This window comes from Anastrepha ludens, chromosome 3 (assembly GCF_028408465.1).
Source record: "Anastrepha ludens isolate Willacy chromosome 3, idAnaLude1.1, whole genome shotgun sequence".
Lineage (NCBI taxonomy): Eukaryota > Metazoa > Arthropoda > Insecta > Diptera > Tephritidae > Anastrepha > Anastrepha ludens.
This window is the reverse complement of record NC_071499.1, coordinates 100,990,080-101,014,960: the sequence shown is the minus strand read 5'-3', so window position 1 is coordinate 101,014,960 and position 24,881 is coordinate 100,990,080. Positions and strand designations below refer to the sequence as shown.

At 35.1% G+C, this 24,881-nt stretch overlaps 1 protein-coding gene across 1 annotated transcript in view; it reads left to right on the top strand.

The window, feature by feature from the left end:
* The first annotated feature begins 573 nt into the window (after positions 1–573).
* Positions 574–24,881, top strand: part of LOC128858623 (uncharacterized) — a 59,223-nt gene continuing 34,915 nt past the window's right edge. The window contains 2 exon segments of the mRNA XM_054095042.1: positions 574–1,216; positions 10,506–10,925. Coding sequence (XP_053951017.1) covers positions 10,838–10,925 — 88 coding nt within the window. The 5' untranslated portion in view covers positions 574–1,216; positions 10,506–10,837.

Sequence of the window (24,881 nt, the reverse complement as noted above, 5' to 3'; positions counted from 1 at the left end):
AGCCTGAGTGTTTTAGGAGCCACCAAATCTCCTGGTGCTCCCTGGCTCGACCTTTTCAAATTCAATTCAATATATAATAATTATAACACAAGCCTAAAAATAATAAAATTTTTATTTATTTTATTAGGAAAACTATTCAAAACCATCCAAGCACATGTACCCTTAAAATAAACCAAAAATCGCATAGGTATAGCGTGTGAAAAAATTTATAGAATAAAGACATTTACGCAAAAAAGGACGCAAAGAAGCACGCAACGTAGAATAACAGCATCTATTTAAATAACTTGGAGCACACATATGTTTGTATGTACACTCCGTTGCTCTTTTCAGTCCGAATTGTTTTTCAGTACTATTGTATAACAGGCGTCTGTCGAGTGTTCGCTCGCCATCCAACCCTTAAAGCACTCAACAATACTCACTCAATGACGTTCGCAAACGAGTGATAAAAACAAGTTGAATTTGTCCGGCCACCACTTAGTCAACACTGTGGTAAGTTTGGTTTGACTTAACTAGACTCAGGGATGCTGTATACAGATGTGGTTTTGTGCCAACAGTTTGTTCCTGTTTCTGAAGATGTTCGTGCGAGTAAACGCGGATAATACTTCGGCACGTATAGAAAGTTCCCTTCTACATGTACATATATGTATGAAGGGCCGTTGTCGGTCATAAAAAGTTAACTGTCAAAAGGCGGAAGCCACTCAGAACATACACGTCGTATACAAAACATCAGAAAACACCTCATCCGCCCAGATGGTTATACCCAAGCATGTCTTCCTCTTGATGCCGGATATACAAGCAAAAAAGCGGTTATGTGTGGTATTTTTTTATATATTTGGAAAAAAAAGGTTATGAATAACAATGAAGTGAAACGGCTTAAAATGGTCGAATGAAAATAAAGAAACAAAAGTGAAAAATGAAAAGTGGCAGATGCACAGAGTAGCAAGTGAGATTTATGTGAGAAATGCTTTGGGAAATATTACAAATCAAGCGGATATACGAGTTTAATTCCAAGTGTGAAGTGACTTAAATAATTGAATACACGTGATTGTACTGATTGTACTATTAAGCTTCGCTAATGAAATTTTCTATGTCAAAAAAAATTCGTCAGAAGTGCCAAAATAAATTAAATATTTATCGTTCACCATGAACAAGGAATACCCAGGAACTGCTGTTCTTTCAATATCAAAGAAAAGTGAATTGAACCACCTTGCAGGAAGTAAATGCAGTTTTTTCCAAATGATTACATACTAAATATTTAGAACGCCAATTAAAACGAAATAAAATTAAATTAAATACATTACGACAGAATAAAATTAAATAAAAACATAAAAATTCAATAAAATAAATAAGCAATAAAAAAAATAAAAATAAAAGAATTCAGATAGAATAAAGCAAAATAAACACTAAAAAATAAAAAATTAAGTATAGAATAAAAACAAAATAAAATAAAATGTAATGAAATAAAATAAAAATAAAAAATTAAGAGAAGATTAAGAGAAAAGAAACTTAAGATTATACAATTTAAATTAATGAATTAAAGCAAATAATGTAAAATAAAATACAATAAAATAAATAAAATTAAATAAATCAAATAAAATAAAATAAAATAAAGTAAAACAAAATAAAATTAAAAAAAAATAAAACAAAATAAAATAAAATAAAATAAAATAAAATAAAAAAAAATAAAATAAATTAAATAAAATAAAATAAAATATAAACGTTGGGGGAAGAGGCATCATTTATATAGCGCGTCTACATTTTTCGCAAACGTCGAAATTACGTACATATTTTCTTAGCAGCGAGTCTCATCTATTTAAGTTTCGCTTTGGCAGATAGAGGCTAGATAGTTTTGATGGAGCATGACTTCCCAGTACCTGAGTGGGGTTAAATCCCCAACAAAAATGATCGCAGCATGGAAGGCAAAAACAATACACGGCATTCATCCCCATGATCTTGAAATGGAATGGATAGACGCACAATCATCCAATTTATGGTTGAAAAGAGGAAAATTATTTTCTGAAACTGAAGGTTTCGCAATCGCTAGCAGGACCGATTTATTCTAACAAGAAATTTCCGGTGCAGAAGGTGCGGCATTTATGGTGAAACAATTGTCCATGTAATTGCTGGATGTAGCGTACTTTCCGCCCGTGAATATGTTATGAGACATAACAATATAGCGAAGATCTTCCACCAACAACTTGCGATAAAACACGGTCTCTTACAAGAAGAAGTGTTGTATTTTAGATATGAACAAAAGGCAATATTGGAGAGTGCAAATTTTAAACTGTACTGGGGCAGATTTATATCCACAGATTAAACAGCAGCTGAAAACAAACCTGACATCATCTTGTTCGACAAGGCAAATAAAACAATCGAGGTAATTGATATAGCGGTGCCTCTTAATCGCAACATCCAAAGCACATACTCCACCAAAATATAAAAGTATGAAGCTTTGGCCATAAAACTAAAACGGATGTACAAAGCGAGGGAAGTGAATATAGTTCCAATGATTATATCGTCCACTGGATTAGTGTCTAAGCACCTAACCAAAAATTTGAAGAAGTATGACTGCCAAAACTTCTTGTGCAATAGTTCGTATATTTTTAAATATTTAAGCAATAGCAATCGCATTTGCGTAGAACTTGGCCTACGCTCCACCAGAGCACAATCCCATGAAAATTGTATACGAGATGTGTAATATCCGGCAGTAGCCGAGATGGATTAAGTTCAAAAAGAAATAATAATAAAAAAATAAATAAAACAAAATAAAATGAAATACAATAAAATAAATTAAAATAAAGTAAAATAAAATAAAACAAAAAAAATAAAAATTAAGGTTATACAATTAAATATAATGAATTAAGTCAAATAATATAAGCTAAAATAAAATAATACAAAGCAAAATGCAAGTAAAATAAATAAACAATAAAAAATATAAATAAAATAAAAATAAAAAATTAAAATAAAAATTATACAATACAATAAATAATTTAAACGAAATTTAAATAAAATACAGTAAAATAAAATAAAAATACAAGTAAAAAATAAAAAATTAAATAAGAAAAAAAAATATAATAAAGTAAAATGAAATAAAATAAAGGCTAAAAAAATAAATAAAATATAATAAGATTAAATAAAATAAAATAAAATAAAAAAAAACAAAAAATAAAAAATAAAAATAAAAATTAAGATTATGCAATTAAATATAATGAATTAAATAATTTAAACTAAATTAAAATAAAATACAGTAAAATAAAATAAAAACACAAGTAAAAAATAAAAACTTTAATAAGAAAAAAATATATTGTATTGTATAATAAAGTAAAATTAAATAAAATAAGGGCTAAAAAAAAATAAGTAAAATATAATAAGATTAAATAAAATAAAATGAAAAATTAAGGAAATTTTAAGAAATATAACAAAATAACATAAAAATAATATAAAACAAAATAAAAATCTTATTGAAAATACTTTGAAATTTGTATTAATCGAATTTTAAATTAATAGATACAGATCAAATAATACTGTCTTCATACGAAAAGTAATGGGGCATCTTATTTAGTTGACTTCAGAGATAACATATTTTTAGTTAATTGATTTACGTACACTTGCTCCTTAAGGGGTTCCATGGGTTTCGTCGGGTAAAAAAAGGCCTATTTTCAATATTTTTTTTTTATGTAAAAAATTATTTATTTAATTCAAACTTTTTTCTTTCTTATAGATACATATTTCAAGAATAATTTCTGAAATTTTAAAAAAAAAAAAAGAATTAAAACTCCTCCATTGCGACGTCACTTTCGGGACCCCTCGAAAAAAGGTGCGTCCGCGTTGTCAGCATAACTCCTCACAGGCTCATCAAAAATGAAAAAACAAAAATAAATGAAGGAAAGAAAAAAAAAAGTAAAAATTGGAATTGTGGCAGACATTTTTACAAAAAAATTAAAATTTCGGTCAAATTTGCTTGACATTTTGTTTTTTTTTAAATAGTTGTAATTCAAAGAAAACAAAATGCTTCGTTCAAGCACGAATAAATTGTATTTCGAACACCTGTGTAAAATTTCATTAAAATCGGTTGAGTAGTTTTGAGAACATTTGACTACCGACTTTGAAAACACGGTTCCGAGAAAAACGCGTTTAAAGTTTTGAGTAACAATAAAAGTGGCCTGGAGCGCACTCATTCCAAAGGCTGTATCTCCGATCGACTTGAAAATTTTGGATAATATTCCTGAGAAGTTGAAGAAATTAATAAGAAAAAAATAAAATAAATCGATTTTTTGAACCAACGAAACCCATGCAACCCCTTAACCCATACATACGCTCAAAGCCACCACGACAAAAGCAACTTAGAATTTAGAATTTTGAATTTTAAACATTAGAAGCGTAAGGAACGATTCATAGTTCGGAACCCGACCACGTTCAACTCAAAATATAAGATTTGCATATACATCATTTTGAATATCGGCTTATTGCTTACACACACAAGCAAGTATACATGTGCTGCCTTTAAATTAAAAAAAAAAGAGTTAACAGTCATAAAACGGTGTAATATCCAGAGCACGACAACTTTTTTATATATATATTAACAGATTTACGGCATCGATGTAGCCAAACCGAAATGAAAATCATAAAAACAAATTCTACCAGCGATCACTCGTCCCAGGACAATGGCACACTTCCGGGTGTATTTCGCCATAAAATATAATGTTCTGTGAATAAGTCTAGATGGTAACGCAGAACATTTATTTTGAAACACATATGTATACATAACACTCCAAGCTAGAAATGGTTTTGCATTGAATTTTTAGTTATTTGTTTGAAATCTAGAGCAAGAGACCACTGAAAAAACGAAAAATCTGTGAAAAAACTTTTAAATTTTACCCGTACTGCCACTTTACACGACAGATATTTATTCATAATTTTTGCATATGGCTCTTTAGCAAACAACTTGGCTTTTTAGCGCTTGACAAAGGTGTTGATAACGTCAATATTTAACCAATATTTTCCCGCTTGAAGATGAACGACTAGTTCTAGGAAGGAAAGAGACCAAAGATATTTAGAGATGTACGTGAAAAATTTACTATTTACTAAATTTATATTTCATTAGAATTAAAACCATTAATTAAAAACCCGTATATACTCATTGCCCTTAGCCAATATACTCGTTAGCATTGCCCTAGTAATTGAAGTGATCCATCACACCTTATAAACTGCTCGGCTCATCGCACAAGGATATGTTCTCTTCGCACAAATTACGAACCAAATAATCTAGTTTACTTTGCACAACACTACTATTTTGTGCGAATTTCCTACAGCATTTTCATGCTGCCTTGCATTGTACAGTGGCTGGATATATGTATATATTTACATGCATTCTTATATATACATACAATATAAGTATATATGAGTAATATATTATATTTTCTTTGTTCTTCTGGAAGCTATCCCTAATTTTATTATGGCTTTATGGAAACCTATCTATAAGTATAAAAAATAGTTAAACATTATTTTTTAAATAAAGCCAGGGGTTTTATTTTTTGGGCATTTGTGAAAGGACTTTAAAAGAGAAGATTAAATAATATCGATATCTAAATATTTTTTACCTAGTTTATTGAGAAGTACATTTTTCCATGGGAATTCAAAGATAATTTTCAAAATTTTATGAGCAAGGGTAGATATTACATAAAAAAATACGTGCCTAATCTTTTGGTCATACACAATTTGTATAATACAAATTTACGGCAAAAAAAAATTTCAAAAATCACGGCGATTTTTGTGCCTCTTAAAACTTGCATATATGGCAGAACAATAATTTTGATAAAAATTCCGATTAAAGATTGTGAAATTTTTGTGAAAATATGTTGACTTTTTTTGAATTTCCACAAAATTGGAGACTTGGACTTTATGGTTTTTGGTGGGAAAATGAATCATAATTTCATAAAAAAAGTTATTAGTGTGCAGTGCTTAGTTTGTTTGTGAGAGGCCTAAATAAGACAAGTGATCGAAAAAAATTAATCAAAGAGTTGCATCAAATTTTGTGTAACGGGAATTAAGTGCTCAAAAACACTTTAAATGTTGACAGTGGCATATGGTGAGAGTGCTCTGAGTCAAAAAAGTGTTTACAAGTGCTAAAAGCTTTTCACAGAAGGTCGAGAAGACGTAAATGACGACGCTCACTCTGGACGCCCCAACAAATCAACAGCCGATGAAAATGTTGTGGAAGTGAAGAAAATTGTTATGGAGAATCGTCGAATCACAATTAGAGAAGTTGCTAAGGATGTCGGCATATCGGTTGACTCATGCCATGCAATCTTTTCGGAAATTTTGGGCATGAAGCGTGTGGCAGCGAAGTTCCTTCCAAAATTGCTGGATTTTTTACCAAAAACAACGTCGCCTGAGCATCGCTCAGGAATTGTTGAATGTAGTCAACGATGGCTTTAAAAGGATCATAACTGGTGACGAATTATGGCTATAATCGTATGATTATGACAACGAAACCAAAGCCCAATCGTCCCAATGGAAGAGTCCAGGAGAGCCAATAGTCGACAGCAGAAAATCGCCGAACACGCAAAACACTTGTCTTATTTATGCCTATCACAAACAAACTTAACCTTCTATATTGCTAAAACCAGGAAAATATCTTCGAGATGAATGTACCAACATAAAAAATAATAATAAACCAAAGTCCAATTTACGTAGCCCGCGAAATTTGGAAATTCGCTCATTTTTTTAACACACCTCGTATGCACGTATGTATATTGGACGCGTACACCCTTTGTTAGATGTTTTAATGAGCCTCTCCTCCATTTTGGGATGGTTTTTACATGAAGCATTTTTAATGGCAGAAATGTACTTTGAAATGTCGCCCGATCGGCGACCAATATTTTCAAAACGATTTGTATATCTTTTCGTGTTTCATACTCACAGCAGATCTCAAGCTCGGGACCAACCAAATAGTAGTCACGCGCAAGCCATTCGGCTCTGGCAGTCATAGCGGGGGATACTGAAGATTCGTCAATATTTTTAGATAGTACTGTGCGAATTGTTTTAGCTTTTATACGAACGCATTTCATCGAGAAAACATAACTATAAATGATTTTCCGGCTATAGCACGAGTAGTGAAAAGGAAACAAGGGCACATTTTCATCAAGTACAGCTTCAGTCTGCACCAAACCAAATTCGGTACTTACGGCTTGTGCGTGTTTGGTACAGAGAAATTTCTTCACACATCTTCCAGCACATAGCAGACGCAAACTTAAGAAAAACACCTCAAATATATTTTTATTCCAATGAAAGGAAACCCATTTCCACAATTATTTTTTTGACTTAAAGAAACGAGTAGCGGTGTACACGAAGTTATAGCTGGAAGTGTTGATTTAACGCAAGTACGTTTTATTCTCCTTGCTCCTCTGCAGCAGCTTCTCTGTTTAAATTGAGACCGAAAAACTTCATCTGATGCCTATCTTATTTATAAAGTTGTTCCAGTTATTCATGCGAAGTGTAGTTCTTTTTGATTTGGTGCTTCCATTATACTCACGGCTGCCCTTGCTGTCGTTTTCTACCAACAAATACGAATACTTCACTTCTCAAACAAGCCAGAAATTTTTAATAGAACTTTTCTTCGAATGCTCCTACTGCCCTCTCGTCTTAATTTGACTCGTCCCCGGCAACTTGGGAGAGTGTGGTCTAAGATCGGTTGCTAACTCGCTTTGGCAAAGCCTCTCCGCTCGACATTCTTGATGTGGGTTCTGTTAGTTCGAAGTAGTAAAATTTATTCACACTTCATGTATTTAACTGTCAACAGTGGCATGTGAGAGATTTTTATATTTTGTCAGCAAATACTTTTCTACATCCTAATTCAAGGTATGCCTTCATTATTTGAACAAAAACAATAACGCCTTCCTGAACCAGCTGGATTACCCTTGTAATCTGTATGTTGAGACTGCAGTTGAAATTGTTAGCAAGTTTCACGCTCTTTAACATCAAATTGAAGAAAAATTATATTGATATTAAATAGCTCGAAGAGATCCTTCCTGTGTTGATAGAACTAATAGTCTGGAAGAGCTCAGAATCATTTTACACCTCCGTAAGACATGACAGATGCATATGCAGCTGCCTTGTCGACGAAAAGTAGTAGGTGCCGATCGGTTTGTCTATTTAGCAAGGGTTCTAAAGCTAGTGCTGTGTTGTTCAACAGTTCATATACCGAAAAGCATATCAAGCAAGCATCCTTCCTTTTGAGGAGGTCGGTATATTTTCAGAAATCACTGACGGCGCTCCCAGGCAAGTGGTGTATCTACCAGAATATAGTAACTCAATATTTTTCGTATAAATCTGAAAAGAAATTTGTGGAACTTTGACAAAGACTCCTATTTGTTCGCTTAATATTGGGGAATTCACAAGGGGGTCGTTAATTGTATTAATCGTATTGTTATAAATCGTAAGCTTTCAAGAGTAAAAATATATTTAAAGAATTTATAGGACCTTGCTATTCTCCTGTTCACTCCCAACTAGGGAAGAATGGAAGATAAATCTAACCGAAATCGATGGCCCTCTGATTACATATACAGATGGCTCAAAACAAGACGGCAAAGTGGGATTTGGAATCTTTTCCAAAACTCGCTTAGAAAATAGAATATCACTAGAGGATATCCGCTTTTTCACCGACAGTCAAGCGGCCGTTCGAGCACTCAGCTCCTCTTATACCCACTCAGATGTGGTTCGATCCTGCCTCTTATCTCTTAACGAGATAAGTGTTCAGAACTCTGTCCAAGTTATCTGGATACCGGGTCACAGTGGATTCGAAGGTAACTGCAAAGCTGATGAGCTCGCCAGAGCTGGAGCTGCGCAATCAAATGTTAGTAACTTACCCACAATCCACATTCCGCTCTCAACATGTAAATTGCTCATTGATCGAGAATTTCACAGCATTGCTGATCGGAGGTGGCGAGTGGAAACTACTTGCGTTACGACCAGACAAATCTGGTCATCCTAGAATCTGAAACAGACAAAAACCCTTATAAGTCTTTCGAAACACGAACTAAGGCATATAATATCTCTTATCGCCGGCCACTGCCTTTTGGACACTCACGCACGTCGGCTCGGGGTTCCTCAAAACGACCTGTGCAGATACTGCGAGGACGAAGAGGAGGAAGTATCGAGCAGGCATTTGCTGTGCAGTTGTCCCGGACTAGCCAGAAGTCGACTCGCTCTTCTAGGCTCTCCAACAATTGACAATCTTTCAGTACTCTCGAACCTGAAAATCGAATTTCTCATCAAATTCTCGAAACGAATTAATATCTTTGACCAAAATCTACAATAAAAATCTCGGTTAGGTGGGGAAATCATATAACATAATGAGCTCTAGGGCAACACAACGGACCCAACTTGTGGTCTATGTGGCACTCCGATGCGGGATCACCCTTAAACCAACCAACCAACCAATATTATGAATTCTCCCAACAGTAAAAACATAATTGGTGTGGTTTCAAATCTTCTGAACTGCATAATAATATGAATTAAGAGCAAGTTGCCGCTCCCTGATCAATGGGTAAAGATTGCTACAAATTACTTCATTCAAAACGTTTTGGAAGGTCTTTTATTACCCAAGAGTTGTATGGCGATTTACAACAAAATTCTATTCCATCTCGTAAGGCAAGACGCACTCATGCTGTTGTAATCAAAATTTTTCTGATTTCAGAAAAATAAAGAATGGCCTGCAGCGTCGTCAGATCTTAATCTTCTCGACTTTTGTGTACGGGCCTATATGCTCAGCGAAATTGGCGTCATGAGAGATCTAAATGTAGATCAGTTGAAGCACGGCTGAGACAGATTTGGTATCAAGATATACAAATCGTTCTTCAAAGGTTTGCCTCAAACAACAAAAGAGAATGGCGAAAGATTTGAACAAATGAACTAATTGGCGCTTACACACTTCATTGGGTGTTTGGCAGAGCTCCTCCTGCTATTTGTGGTGTGCATCTTAAGTCGACTCCGAACGACAGATTTTTCATGAGGAGCTTTTCCATGGCAGAAATGCACTAGGAGATTTTGACATTCTCTAACGAAGAGCGACCGCTATTAGAAAAGCTTAGTGTTTCACGCACAGAGCTTTGAATCTGCGCGCTTCCGAATGGTAGTCACGCACTAACCCATTCGACTACGTCGGCCGCGTATATGATAAATGCTCTGTATTGCCATGCCAACAGCTATATTGATATGTTGGAAATTCCCTTACAACCGGCAATTTCCGAAGTATTTTATTTCGTTGTCCGGTGTCAGCCGGTGTCAAGAGATTGGTGAATAATATAAAAAAATTGTCTATTAACCTCCAGAACAGGAAATTTTTAAATTAACTGCACTAGGTTTGGCAAGATTTTTAAAAATGACAGCTACACTGATCAATAATTAATAATAATTAATAAAATATATCTATTTTTGTGTTGTAAGAACTTTTAAAGTTTTCCCACTCAGTAACATGTTTGTATTATTGTTGTTTTTTCTTTCAGACAATAATCAAAACTAGATAATTTTAGTCATAAAATCACTATACGCGTGTCTTCATAAAATACATATTTTCATCATGGCATAACAATTGGAAGAAAGACATATGGAATATAAATTCGCACATGCATTCAAACATAATGACTAAAATTAGGGTTTGGTCGGTCCAGCTGAGACTCAGTGAAAAACCGCATGAAAACGATGGAAAAATAAGGCATGAAGAAAGTCTGAATGGAGCACAGTCAGCTTTATCAACGGGGCCCAGAACGTAAAATGAAAAGTGAGGCATTGACGTCGGTATCGTCTTCATACACCGCACCGAAGGGAAGTGAGAAGAATGAGGCAGCCATCAAATTTCTGCCAACTGCGACTTATGCCTTTAATAACCTTTGTGTCGGTCATTGGCTCGCAAATTCACATATTTTGTGAGTATAAGAACATAAAAATTTATGTGTATGCATATGAGCAAATACATATTTATGTAAACATACTTACATATAAATATCTTTGCATATAGCGCTTATTTGGATACGTTACGGTGTTTATTGCTTTAATCTTCATAAGGGAGACTGGCACACATTAGGGTATCCTCTTCTTTGGAAAGCATTTAGTTTCGTAATAGCTCTATTTGTGCTTATCTAAGTTCATTGATTTGTGCTTTTTCAATATACTGGTACACATATAAATTTATTTTTATTAAATGTCGACAAATTAATGTATGTATATGCAGTATCCTTCCTTTATTGCGGTCGGGGTAGTCTAAAATAATACTAATAATAAATTTTCGCATTGCTAAAACATTTTTGTACGCTATTAGCGAGTTCCATTAATCCAAACACGTGTTATTTGCTTCGTGTATATTTGACCATTTTACGTGAAGATAATTATTCACATTACCTACTCGTACTCGTATATACTAGGGCACAAACCAAAGTTCGGTAATTGTCATAAAAAGAAACATACAAAAATATTTTTCATTTGAATTTTGTAATCTTTATTAATGTTTATCTTTCCACGCAATCACCATTATTTTCAATACATTTATTTAATCTATGGATCCATTGTTGAAAACAGTCCTCAAAAGTACGCTTTTGTAGCTTCTCAAGTTCTACAAGTACATTAGCCGCATGGATTGTCTCTGTACTGCTTCTGCGATACTATCACTGCATTCAAGCCAAATTTATGAACTATCATTGCTTGTGTCTTTTGTAAATCATGGGCAGTTTTTGCCTTCACCAGGCGAACATTTATCCAGTCGTATGAAGATTTGGCCGTCCTCCTCGAGGATTGTACTCCACGGAAAAATGTATAGCCCAGAATTTATGATACCTGTTACAAATCGTTTTAACTCTTTCCGGCACACTGAAAAAAAATCGCTAAAAATTAAACACAAAGATTTTTTTATTTCATTTATTCGAGACATTTAATGAAGAAAATGTAATAGGACTATGAATAAGTTCGTGCGGTTTTACAACAGATGGCGTAACTTGATTATTATTCCATCGATCCACATTTCCAAACATTCATTGGAGAGCTACTGTCGTAAGGCACAAACGTCAGTATAAGTTTTTTATTTGAAGCGTAAACAACAATATTTTTACCACACTTGAAAATGTCGAATTTCGTGCCAAATAATGTGTTTTTGCGGGGAATTCTTCTTCATTATTTTAATATGAAGAAAAAAGCAGCCGAAAGTCATCGTATCTTGGTGGAAGTTTATGGTGAGCATGCTCTATCTGAGCGAACGTGCCAGAAGTGGTTTGCACGCTTTAAAAGTGGTGATTTTGGATTGGAAGACGAAGAACGCGAGGGTGCGCCGCCAAAGTTCATGGATACCGAATTGGAGGAATTGCTCGATCAAGATCCGGCTCAAACGCAAGAAGAGGTTGCAAAAACTTTGGGAGTTGATCAATCAACCATTTCCAAACGTTTAAAAGCCATGGGAATGATCCGAAAGGTAGGCCATTGGGTGCCGTATGAATTGAAGCCAAGAGACGTTGAACGCCGTTTTATGGCATGCGAACAACTGCTTCAACGGCACAAAAGAAAGGGTTTTTTGCATCGAATTGTGACTGGCGATGAAAAGTGGGTCCATTACGACAATCCAAAACGTCGGGCAACGTATGGATACCCTGGCCATGCTTCAACATCGACGTCGGCGCAGAATATTCATGGCCTGAAGGTTATGCTGTGTATCTGGTGGGACCAGCTGGGTGTTGTGTATTATGAGCTACTGAAACCGAATGAAACGATTACGGGGGATGTCTACCGACGACAATTGATGCGTTTGAGCCGAGCACTGCGAGAAAAACGGCCGCAATACGCCGATAGACACGACAAAGTTATTTTGCAACATGACAATGCTCGGCCACATGTTGCACAAGTGGTCAAAACATACTTAGAAACGCTCAAATGGGATGTCCTACCCCACCCGCCGTATAGTCCAGACCTTGCGCCATCCGATTACTATCTCTTCCGATCGATGCAACATGGCCTGGCTGACCAGCACTTCCGTAATTACGATGAAGTCAAAAAATGGATCGATTCGTGGATTGCGGCAAAACCGACCGAATTTTTCACAAAGGGAATCCGTGAATTGCCAGAAAGATGGGAAAAAGTAGTAGTAAGCGATGGACAATATTTTGAATATTAAATTTGTAACCATTTTACGTCAATAAAGTTTCAAATTTCGAAAAAAAACCGCACGAACTTATTCATAGTCATCAAAAAAAATGTTTATCCTTGCAGGATTTTGTACAAGGATGTGGTACGATTTTTATACCATCGCGCATAGAGTGCGAGGATTATTTATGAAACTCATTGAAACAAATTTTTGCTTTGCTGAGGCAAAGTGGCACATCCACTGTGTCCTTCTTTGGTGGCTTGTCGTGCTGCAGTACGCACATCTACGTAAGGTTGTTCTGACTGATTGGTGAGATGACGAGGATCGTAGGCTTGGATCTATATACGGTTTGTGTTTCTTTATGCGGACTCTAGCATGCTTTTTATTTTTGGTGAGGCTGAACTGCATAGTATTGAAATCAAATTAAGTTTGAAGTCCTTAAGTGGTAAGTGGTACCCTATACTTTTACAAATAATAAAAGAATTCACGACTGCAATATCAAGAAAGTGAAAAAATATTCGGTGCCATCACTTGCGGCTTTTTCTGTGCAGCTCGTAGTACTTCTTTAGCTGATCTAACTTGTCAACGTTATTCATGTGCATATTATAGTCGTGTATTATTTGAGGCTTTTCGATTTCTTTGACAGAACCATCGCTTTGGCGTTGTTGTACCTTTACAAATTTACTCGGATCATGAAAGTTAGATAAAGCTGTAACCTTACTTTTGTCAATCCACTTCATAAAGAGTATACCAGAATCACTAATTTGCCAATCATAGTCGCCCCGTTTTAACTGCTTACCAGGTCTAATATCGGTAGGAAGAAATTTTCGATTGGTTCGCCCTGTTCCGCATCCATTTATCAACTGTTTTTTTCAGTTCAAGAATCAAGTTGAAGGAAGTGGAAAAATTATCGAAAAACACTTTATGGTGTTTCCCCCCAAAATCAGTAGTTAAGCCGAGAACGACCCCTTCTCCAAGTTTTTTTTTCGACTAGATCTCCTTTTTTACCCGTATATAATATATCTCGAACCGATGGACATAAGCGGTGCTGTCACACAACATCCAAGTTTCGAACCCTCTTTTTATTGGCTTCTTCGGCATATACTGGATCAAAGTTGATCGTCCTATTAAAACAGTTTCTGTAGAATACAAATATCAACGTATCTTAAAAATTACCTTTGAATCTTATCATTTATTCGTCTACCGCAAGGTACTCGCCAGGATTGAAGCACAGTTCGAAGCGTTCTTGCAGAATATCCAAATATAATATGTTTGAACTTTGTAGAGTTTGTTGAATGATGGTGATCCTTTTGGCATTAAAGAAGAAAAATCCAGTCAAATCTTTTCACGGGCATTATTTTGGATATATAGCTATCGTTCAGTTCTGGGCGAGTAATCTCGATAACTGGTCTGATAAAGCATCCCATCAAAAAGTTGATTCCAATAAATGCATATATTTCTGACACACTTGTTGGAATGTATGACTTACCAGATTGCTGGGCATACAAATTACTTTGGAATACTATATGCTCAACCACAGCTGTAGTTACAATTGAAGTGAAAATTGAAAAATTCTCGTGTGATGGCATGCTTTCGATAACATCAGTAGGCCCCTGCATTTCGCCAGCAAATACTACTAACGGTTCCATAGAATTTTGCTTACTCCACTTGGGTGGCTCAAGCAGTTCACGGTTTCTTCTTAATTCAGCTAGAGGAACTTCATCCTCGCTGTCATAAACTTCTCGTGAATTATGGGCTCTGCTAAGCCCTAGTTCTTCCCTCTCAACAATTCCCACATCCTCATTGTCATCTTCAACGATGGCATCAAAGAGTTCTGGCAAGTTTTCTTCATCGAATACTTCAACTTCATCAACAATTGAATCGGTGTCCGAAGGAATCTCTGCTAAAACAATTTCATCATCGAAAGCTTCCAATATTTTGCATATATCACCCTGCTTAAGTTTTTTAGCCATTGTCATTTACATACGTATATACCGCGTGGTGGTATACTTTTTGTACCAGGAACTTTAAACACTTTCCACACTAAGTCTTTTGGTTATTTTTATTCCACTGGCTGAGTAATTAATTCATAAACACTTTATTTTATTAAAATTGTAGGAAACCGATGCTGCACATGCTTTTATTTACAAAATATGATAAATACTGAGTAACACTTTAATACTTCAATATTCTACTCATTTTGCGCGTAAAAAACATATATATTTATCTCTTTCAAACACTTGTTATATTTTTTTTTAGAAAATATAAGCTTAAATTTGCCTGTATAAGAGGTAAAAGAATTATACCAATGCGCATAAAATGCAGGAAAAACATTTAAATAAGTGGCATAAATTTTATACCAGCGCCCCGGAAAGAGTTAAAGGATGCTGGCGTTGCTTTATAGACAATTTCGAATGCACTGAAAGTTTCCGCAGGCTTAAGTTGACGCCGTGTAAAGAATCGCATGGCGGATTTCTTGCTGCGTAATTATACGTTTGCTCATCTCCATTCTTCGAGATTTTTCTCAGATTTAGAATGAAACATCATAAGGGGGTTACAAAATTTATACCATTTTTGAATTTTTCGAAAACATATAAAATACATATCATCAATTTACGGAACTTTTCTTAGTCCGTTTTGTTATGGAACTATCGGGTGTTTTTTCAAAAGCTTGAGAACTTAAAACAATAATACAAAATGAATTATTGTTGGAATGCGTTTTTTTTTTATTATATCCTGGTTGGTAATTTCATGGCATTTATTTTTTGAATATTACATCCCGCATATGTTCGCCACGGGTACGAGTTACATGGTCCAAGTTTTAACTATTGTACTTTTTCCAATAAATCTGGCCGTATGACGTCAATGGTGACTTGAATATTGCAATAAATCGATTGTTAAGCGCACTGTATGCAAGTTGCGCTGTCTTGTTGGAGCAAACTGTGGACGATGTATTCCGCATTAATTTTCGGGAAAAAAATTCCGTCAGCATAGCTCAATAGCGCTCGCCGTTCTCCGTAGCAGCAGCTCCTTCCACATTTCGAAAGAAATAAGAACCTAAGATTTCGCTCTATGAATGTGCTCTATTAACATCGCAAACAGATTTATTTTTTCTCAAAGTAAATTTCCACAATTTGGAAGCGTTGTTCTGGCGTTAAACGATTCATGACGACTTAGCAAACTTTATTAAACAGAAATACCAATCCCAGCTGTCAGTCCATACTTATCGATATAGGGAGCATTCCATGGTTCGTACGGTACAGATCGTACGAATTTTTACAGTTTACAACCTTAATTATAGACAAACCATAACTTTTTAAAACGAGGTATTTAGTGAACTAATACTGTGTGGTAGTTTTCTAAACGAAACCTATAAACGTGCTTTAAAATATTCGCATATCTTTTCAAAATCAAAAAAAAATTATATGTTCGTACGGGACAGCTCCAGTCTACCACTACTCTGAGTTATAGTGAATTAAGTGAAATTTCAGCGAAACTAATAATATTAACAAGAAAACGAAAATGACATTTGATCGTGATTGTATTAGAGTTTATTAACACAACAAAAACATTTAAAACATATTTAGTTTAAATGACTTATAGTGTAAAAATGAAAATGTTCGTACGGGACGCGTACGAAATTCAGCTCTTAAATTTTGATTTTAAAGTTTTCTAAAGGGAAAATTTGATGCTGTTGTCATCTTGAGCATGGCTTTTACATGTAACTTCGCGCCCATTTGCTAATATTTCGTGAAATTTGGATATTCCGGGTATAGGCTTGGACGATTCCCAGGGACGAACATCCCGAATTTTGTCAGCTATTTCGGATGCAGAAATATAAAAAATGGATGTTGAAGGAACTAATGTGGCAGCAACTTTTGCGAAATCATTCGCGTTTTGGATTACAGTATTGCTTCCTTGGCTATGTGCTTTTTGATTAACAAGTCTTTTTATATTGCCACCGACTCCGTCTACAACTCCCTTACCATGGGAAGTGGCAAAATACTTCCATTCAAATTGTTTGCTATATCTTTCAGAGAGATATACCAATAACGAGACCATATAACGATTTTTGAATTCAGAAGAAGGACCATCACTCCATATAACTTCTTTAATTCTTTCGCCATGATCTGCTGCAAAACTTTTATCATACAAATATGTCACGAAGGCGAATATACTGTCTTTATCTTTTTGCTTTGTATCAGAGCATATCACAAAAGTTTTACATTGTGCCATGAAAAATGAAGCAGCGGTAAAAAAGTAACACTTTCCCTGCTCCATAAAGCTGACTGCACCTCGTTTCGATATGCGCAAGAATAAGACATAGCAAAATCAATTTGAAGTATTCTTGCATGTTCATTATTTTTATCGCTTTGGAATGCTTGTGCTTGTACTCTTTTTATATTTATGTGATACATGACATATGGTAAGTCGGATATAAGGTTTTCGTGTAACTCTCCACAACTGATTTCTTCTTTCTTCAGTTCTACTCGTTGATCGTCTCCTTTTTTCATTGCTTATAAATTATATTTTTTCTTGGGTCATAAGGTATTACTATTTTACTTCCATTTTTACATGTATCGCACACATTTCTCCAACAGCTTGAATCAAGGGCCGTATCACAGAGAATGTTGCTCCAGTATGAGCTATTGTAGCTTATTTTCAAACTCTTCAATTTTAGAATAAAATCTCGTGAATCATACATTTGCACTGTTCTGGTGGCGTGTCTTTTAATAACAAAACATTTTTCGGTCGTAGTGCACAAAATCCAGAAAACTCTATTTTTATGTTCGGAAACTCTTCCTTAAATATATAAAAAGCTTATTTTATATATTATATATAAGGTGAGGTAGTGCTTTTGTGATGTAAGTTTTTTACCGTTACAATGTCTGGACGAAAGTAAAAATCTTTCACCATTTTGGTGGTTTTATCATCGTTAATTGGTTCATTTATAGATTTATTCCTAACCTAATCAATACTAAGTCCAAGTTTTTTTGCCACACTCGCTACAACAGCCTTTTTTTAGTGGGTGAACTGGGTAGACTTCGCATACATTTCTGTACAGCCTTAGCATACGTTTGCTTACATTTGTATGGAAAACATTCAGATTCGCAATCACCAACAATATTTGAACCAGCCTCCCTGTCTTGGGTTTGGATCAACTTTTTGGCTCTTTGGACTCTCTTTTTTTCTTTTTCGTACTTCTTCCTCTTCTTTATTTCTTCCTGGGTCATGGCTTCAGTTTTTCTTTTCTTCCTTTCCCTCTTTCTTTTTCGTTGTTTTTGAAATCTTGACCTTTTTTTCGTTTCTCGTCTCTCCATTTTTTATAACGTGACACGCTATGGTTGTTATTATTTTCACTAATTTTCTCCATTTTTTAGTTAAAAGAAAAACTTATATGCCGTGTTCGTACGGGACAAAATTGAATGACTGAATATTGAACTTATTTGCGATGCAAACTGAAATCAATGCTTTACAATTAAAAAGAGCACCAGTAGTTTGCTTTAAATGTAAAGTAATCGAAACAAATAAGTTCCTCGGATGAGCACAAAAATAACTGTACAGTTTTAAGCTGATGGCCTAGTCGCTAATGCTTTTTAATTCATTGTGATTGTAATTCATTACTTTTCCAATTTTCAAATAAAAAAAAAAAAAAAAAAAAAAACTGTACAGTGTTAAGTGCGTTCGTACGGGACATCATCGAACCATTTTTTTAAAAGAGCATATCTGCGTTGTTCATAAATAAACTTTTTTTTTTAATATTACGTTTCAAAACGTAAAAGTTTGTTCTTTTAACACCAATTATCAGTTTCACGCTATATGCCACACATAATGAGAACTAAGCGCTTAAACTTGACCAAATTTCGATAGAAGAAAATAAAATTTTTATGAGTCGTTTTTGTTGTAAAAAAAGATACTTCAAACTGAGGTCAAATAAAAGGTCGATGTTTATAATGAAGATTGATATATTTTAAATACATTAACACTAATATAATCATCCGGAAATGCAATTTGTTCGGCGGTCGAAATTTACCATTTTCCATGGAATGCTCCATAGATAGTTCTAATGCAGCTAAAAAAACACCCGATATGTACGTAAATTGTTGTATGCTCTATGTAATGCAGAAAGGTGAGGTGAAAGCAGGAGATCTCGCTGGAATACAGTGGGTGTTGCATACTTAAGCACATGTGTATGTATGTATATGTGAAAGCAGACTTGTTTTTAATTGATATATATTTGTAAGTAAGCAGTAAGTAAAGTCCAAGCTTTTACTGCTACTGGCGTAAAAACGTGCCGCAACAGAAATGCCATAATTAAAAAACAACATTCTATCATTTTAATTTGGCATACCGACGTACTTATAAGCATATGCGGCTAAGGTGATTTCGTAATTTCACTAAATGTTGTCATCAAAATGTTAGTTGAAATTTTAAATTTAAAATACGGGTAACTGGATCAATTTCGTGTCAATATTACCATTCGTTCAAAGTTGAGCAGCTACTTTGTGAAGAATAAAAATTTAAATTCTGAATTTTGATCTGATTTTGTTGCACAAATACCAGAGCGTTCAATAATGTGTGTGACTGACACATAGATGGCGGCACTAGTACTAAATCAATATTTTTTCAAAAGTTGGCAACCTTTTTAGGCTTACTGTCAAAATCATATGGTAATCCGACCATTTGTTTACAAGTTACAGTGCTTTAAGTGACGCTACTTTTGAGTTAAAAAACAAATGAATTCAAAGCAATTCCGTTTGCTGATTTATCATTGTTTTTTAATGAAAAAAATGCTGCTCAATGCCAGGAATGGCTTGAAAAACATTATTCGGACTCTGCTCCATCAAAAAAAAGCATTTGTTATTGGTATGCCGAATTCAAACGTGGTCGTACAGACACCGATGACATTCCATCTACTGGAAGGCCAAATGACGCTGTTATTCCGGAGAACGTTGAAAAAACACGGAAAATCATTATGTTCGACCGTAAAGTGAAAGTGAGGGAGATTGCTGACATTCTAAAGATATCAGCAGGCAGTGTACACACCATAATACACGAACATTTGGGTATGAAAACGGTGTTTTCCAAATGGGTGCCGCGTTTGCTCACACCGGAGCAAAAACAACAACGAATCGATGATTCAAAGAGCTGTTTGGACATGTTTACGCGCAATAAGTCGGAGTTTTTGCGTCGGCAAATCACAAAGGATGAAACATGGATCCACCATTTCACTCCAGAGTCAAATCGGCAGTCTGCTGAGTGGCATGCAGCCGGTGAAAGCCGCCCAAAGCGACCAAAGACGCAGCAGTCGATTGGCAAGATTATGGCGTCTGTATTTTGGGATGCGCATGGAATAGTGTTCATCGACTATCTCCAGAAGCGGCAGACCATCAACAGCGACTATATATAGCGTTATTTGAGTGTTTGAAAGACGAAATCGCAAAGAAACGGCCTCATATGGCGAAGAAAAAAGTGTTGTTCCACCAAGACAATGCACCATGTCACAAATCAATGAAAACGATGGCAAAATTGAACGAATTGGGCTTCTAATTGCTTCCCCATCCACCGTCTTCTCCAGATTCGGCCCCCAGCGACTACTGGCTCTTCGCAGACCTCAAAAAGATGCTCCGTGGTAAGAGATTTGACTCAAGTGATGAAGTAATCGCCGAAACTGAGGCCTATTTTGAAGGCAAAGAAAAATCGTTTTACAAAGGCGGTATCGAAAGATTGGAAAAGCGTTGGAATGATTGTATCTCCCTAAAAGGGGACTACGGTTATAAACATAAAAATATATGCAAAATCAGTATTATCTGATTTGCGGCGAGCATTTTCACTAATTTATGGACTTTAATTTGAACGTACGTAAATTCAAATTGAATTTATTTTAGGTATTTAATTAATCAAATAGTATGTATAGTTGAATTAATAATAAATAAATAAATGTACACAAATATGTGTCTTATAAATACATACACACAAATATCCAAAATACGACAAGTATAATTTTAGGAATAACTTTTGGCGAAGAATGCCATAAAATTAGCGATTTTGTTTTTTCACAATTTTCACAATATTAAAGCTGCAAACTCTTTCAAAAATTAATCTGTGTTACAAAACTAAAAACTTTGAAATCGCATCTTTCATTGCAATGCCACCAATTAGCAGCACTAGCAAAATTATTTGGCGTTTCAGAAATTTCAGTGTCAGCAAAATAATTTTTATTTCTGATTCATTAGTCAAAAAATGTGAAAATGAGCGCACTGAGTACGTCATCGATTAATCAATGCACCAAGGCTGTTATGGGAACTTAGCACCAACATTGAAACTATTAATTACAAATTTCTTCAATAAAATTTCCATTCCAACAGCTTACTAATAGATATGAGAACTTAAACGCTGAGCGTAAGTACTTCAAAAAACTATTTTATTATTTCAATTTCCTAACATCACAGCAATTTCCCTGCGGTGATGTGAGATACAGTTTTGCTATAGACACTTGTATTGCTCCAAAAACCACATGAGAACTTCAGGCAGTCGCAATGCAGAAATCAATTTTCAATTGCACTTCATTCAGTTACATTTCCAACTAATGTAAGCACATACACACACACAAATAAATGTCTGAAATGCAGGCATTCCCATGAACAAATCGCACATATTATGCAGGTATTATGTAGGTATGTGTTCATAAGCAGTACATTAGGGTGAATCATGTTTCGAGGAAGTATTAAAATATAATATTGGGTAGTCGAAAAAGTCTTTTCGTATTTCTAAGCAAACTTCAACTCATTTTTTTTATATTTACAATTTTACTTTTACAATTACAACTTTATTAAACCAAATATATACCATTTTGCTCGACCACCTTTTGCCATTTTTCTTCTAGAGACATTATTCCATCAGTGTAAAACTTTTGTGGTTTCTCGGCGAAAAACTGCGACAGGTAATTTTCACAGGCTTCTCTTGAAGCCAACTTTACTCCATAAAGGGAGTTCTGCACTGACCGAAACAAATGGTAGTCCGATGGTGCAAGGTCAGAGCTATATGGTGGACGCATCAAAACTTCCCAGCCAAACTCTCCCAGTTTTTGCCGAGTCATCAAAGATGTGTGTGGCCTAGCTTTGTCCTGATGGAAGACGACGCCCTTTCTGCTGATCAGTTCTGGCCGTTTTTTTTCGATTGCTTGCTTCGATCTCATCAGTTGTTGACAGTAAAGTGCAAAAGCAGGCTGGAGCAGCTCATAGTGGATAATTCCTTTCCAATCCCACCAAACACACAGCATAACCTTTCGAGGCGTCAATCCTGACTTTGCGACCATTTGATGAGCTTCACCACCCTTGCACCATGATCTTTTTCGCACATTATTGTCGTATTTGATCCACTTTTCGTCTCCTGTTACCATTCGCTTCAGAACTGATTCGATTTCATTTCGTTTCAGGGAAGAAGCGCAGATGTTAATTCGGTCCATTAAATTTTTTACAGACAATTCATGTGGTACCCAAGCATCGAGCTTATTTTTGTAACCAGCCTTTTTTGAATGGTTCAAAACCATTTGATGATGAATGTTTAGTGCCTTGGCGATGTCATGGCAGCTTATGTGACGGTCCTGGTCAATCCTTTCTATAATTTCATCGACTTTTTCAACGATAGGTCGACCGGAGCGAGGTGCATCTTTCACATCGAAATTTCCAGAACGGAAGCGAGCGAACCATTGTTGTGCTACACGAACTGATACAGCATCGTCTCCGTAAACTTCACAAATTTCATTGGTGGCTTGCGTTGCATTCTTCCCTTTTTTATATAAAAATTTCAAAATATAGCGAATTTCTTCATTATTTTCACTCATTTTTGAACAGCTATACCTTTTTTTGGTTAAATGAAGCTTAAATTGTCACCTTTCTAACACCATATGATATGACACAATGTGATTGGTAGCACTGGAGATAAGTTACTCCAACGACATCTATTGACAAAATACGAAAAGACTTTTTCGACTACCCAATATATAGCTTGTACAAACTTTATCAATATTCTGTGTGTTATTGAAATAAAGATGAAGTTGTAGGAAGCGGCGGCGTTTGGCTACTATTAGAGGTTGTATTTTATTTATTTTTAGCAAAATTATTCATGCCTGGATCCAAATTCTTATATATTTTTATTAGGGTTGGCAAAACCCCAATCAATCAATCGAAGGTTTGTTTGGCACACCATCGACAGTTTAGAATAGTGATCATGTAGTTTATTTTAAATTTTTCATCAAATTTACTATTCAAGATCAAATACATCAAATATTCATTTAATGTTGACTACAAACAACTGATTCATACTTAGAATTAGAGAAAATAGTGTGAGGTTTTGGTAGCTGCCTGTAAATATTATCTCTGAAAACGGTCCATAAACAAATCGCATGAAGCCGATAATTGGGTACTCACTAATTCTATATGCGTGGTACTTTTAACTTACCTTACTTATGGTTGCGCCAATTTTATTTTATAAAAAACGGTGTTTTCTTTCAGCAAAACTAAATGGCTCAAAAAAGTTGATATGCATAATGTTTATGTGTCGAACTATCGGCGGTCCCATCGAAAGTTTGCTAAAGGTGTCAAATACAATCGAAGACTATCTATGGAAGCAACCATCGATGGTTTGCCGACACTTCTTTGAACTTTTGTTCAAATCTCGATTGCTCATATTCTGCGTAATAATCTTATGTTCAAGAATATGCTAATTGATTGATTTTGCATTAAAGGAAACACCAGTGACTGGCAATTTTAATTATATCCAAATAATTACAATATCAGTAATTCAGTCAAGTTTTCACATGCAGCTGATAGTAAGAATTTTCTCTTCCACTATAAGATTAACTTCTTCTTCTTCGTCCTCGCCATGGTCCCTTAGTGGGATCGGCTCTCCTCGTACGCAATCTCCAGGTTACTCGGTCCTGGATTTGGGTTGTCCCTTCATTGACTTCGCTTCGCTCCATATCATTTTAAATAGTGTTTAATCAAGGCTTAAAGGGTCGCCCACGTCGCATTGTTGGTAGCGGTTGTGTTTCCAATTTCTTTGTTGCATGCTATTCCGGTCTTCTCATAATGTGCCAATACCAACGCAAACGATTTTCTCTCAATTTCTCAGTTATTGGAGCCACATGACAGCTACCTCTGATGTGTTTATTGCTTATCTGATCCAGTTTTGTTACGCACGATGCCCATTTTAGCATTCTCATCTCCGTTACATCAATTCTTTGTTCCTGTTTAACAGATAGTTCTTTGCGTCTTTACTTGGGTGGTGATTTGTTAATATCGCTCCGTAGGCCACTGCAATAAAATAAGTAGCTGTTTTTCCATCAGACTACTTGGTGGATAGATTTTGTGTACCAAATCTATTTTTTTTTTTTTTTTTTGTTCTTAGAACAGACACAACCGGAGAAAGGTGGTTGTCGGGATATTTCGCTTAAGTCAGGTGATTTCATGCCATTTATTATTTGTACTCGTATATAATCAAATAATGTCTGGCTGATGCTGTTTTTCGATATTTTTGGGCAGGTCTCTTATTCATTTACAAATTTAAGCTGTTCCAATACTATGAATATTGTAAAGTTTTGGTACAAATTATTATTTGGAACTGCTATATGGGATATTCCAATAAGGGCGAGGGGAATTAAAATGAACGAAGGTTTTTGCAGGCTGGCGTGGATTTTCTATGACTAAATTTGAGAAAGGGTTGTACTTTGCCTTCCCATAAGTTCTGTGATAAA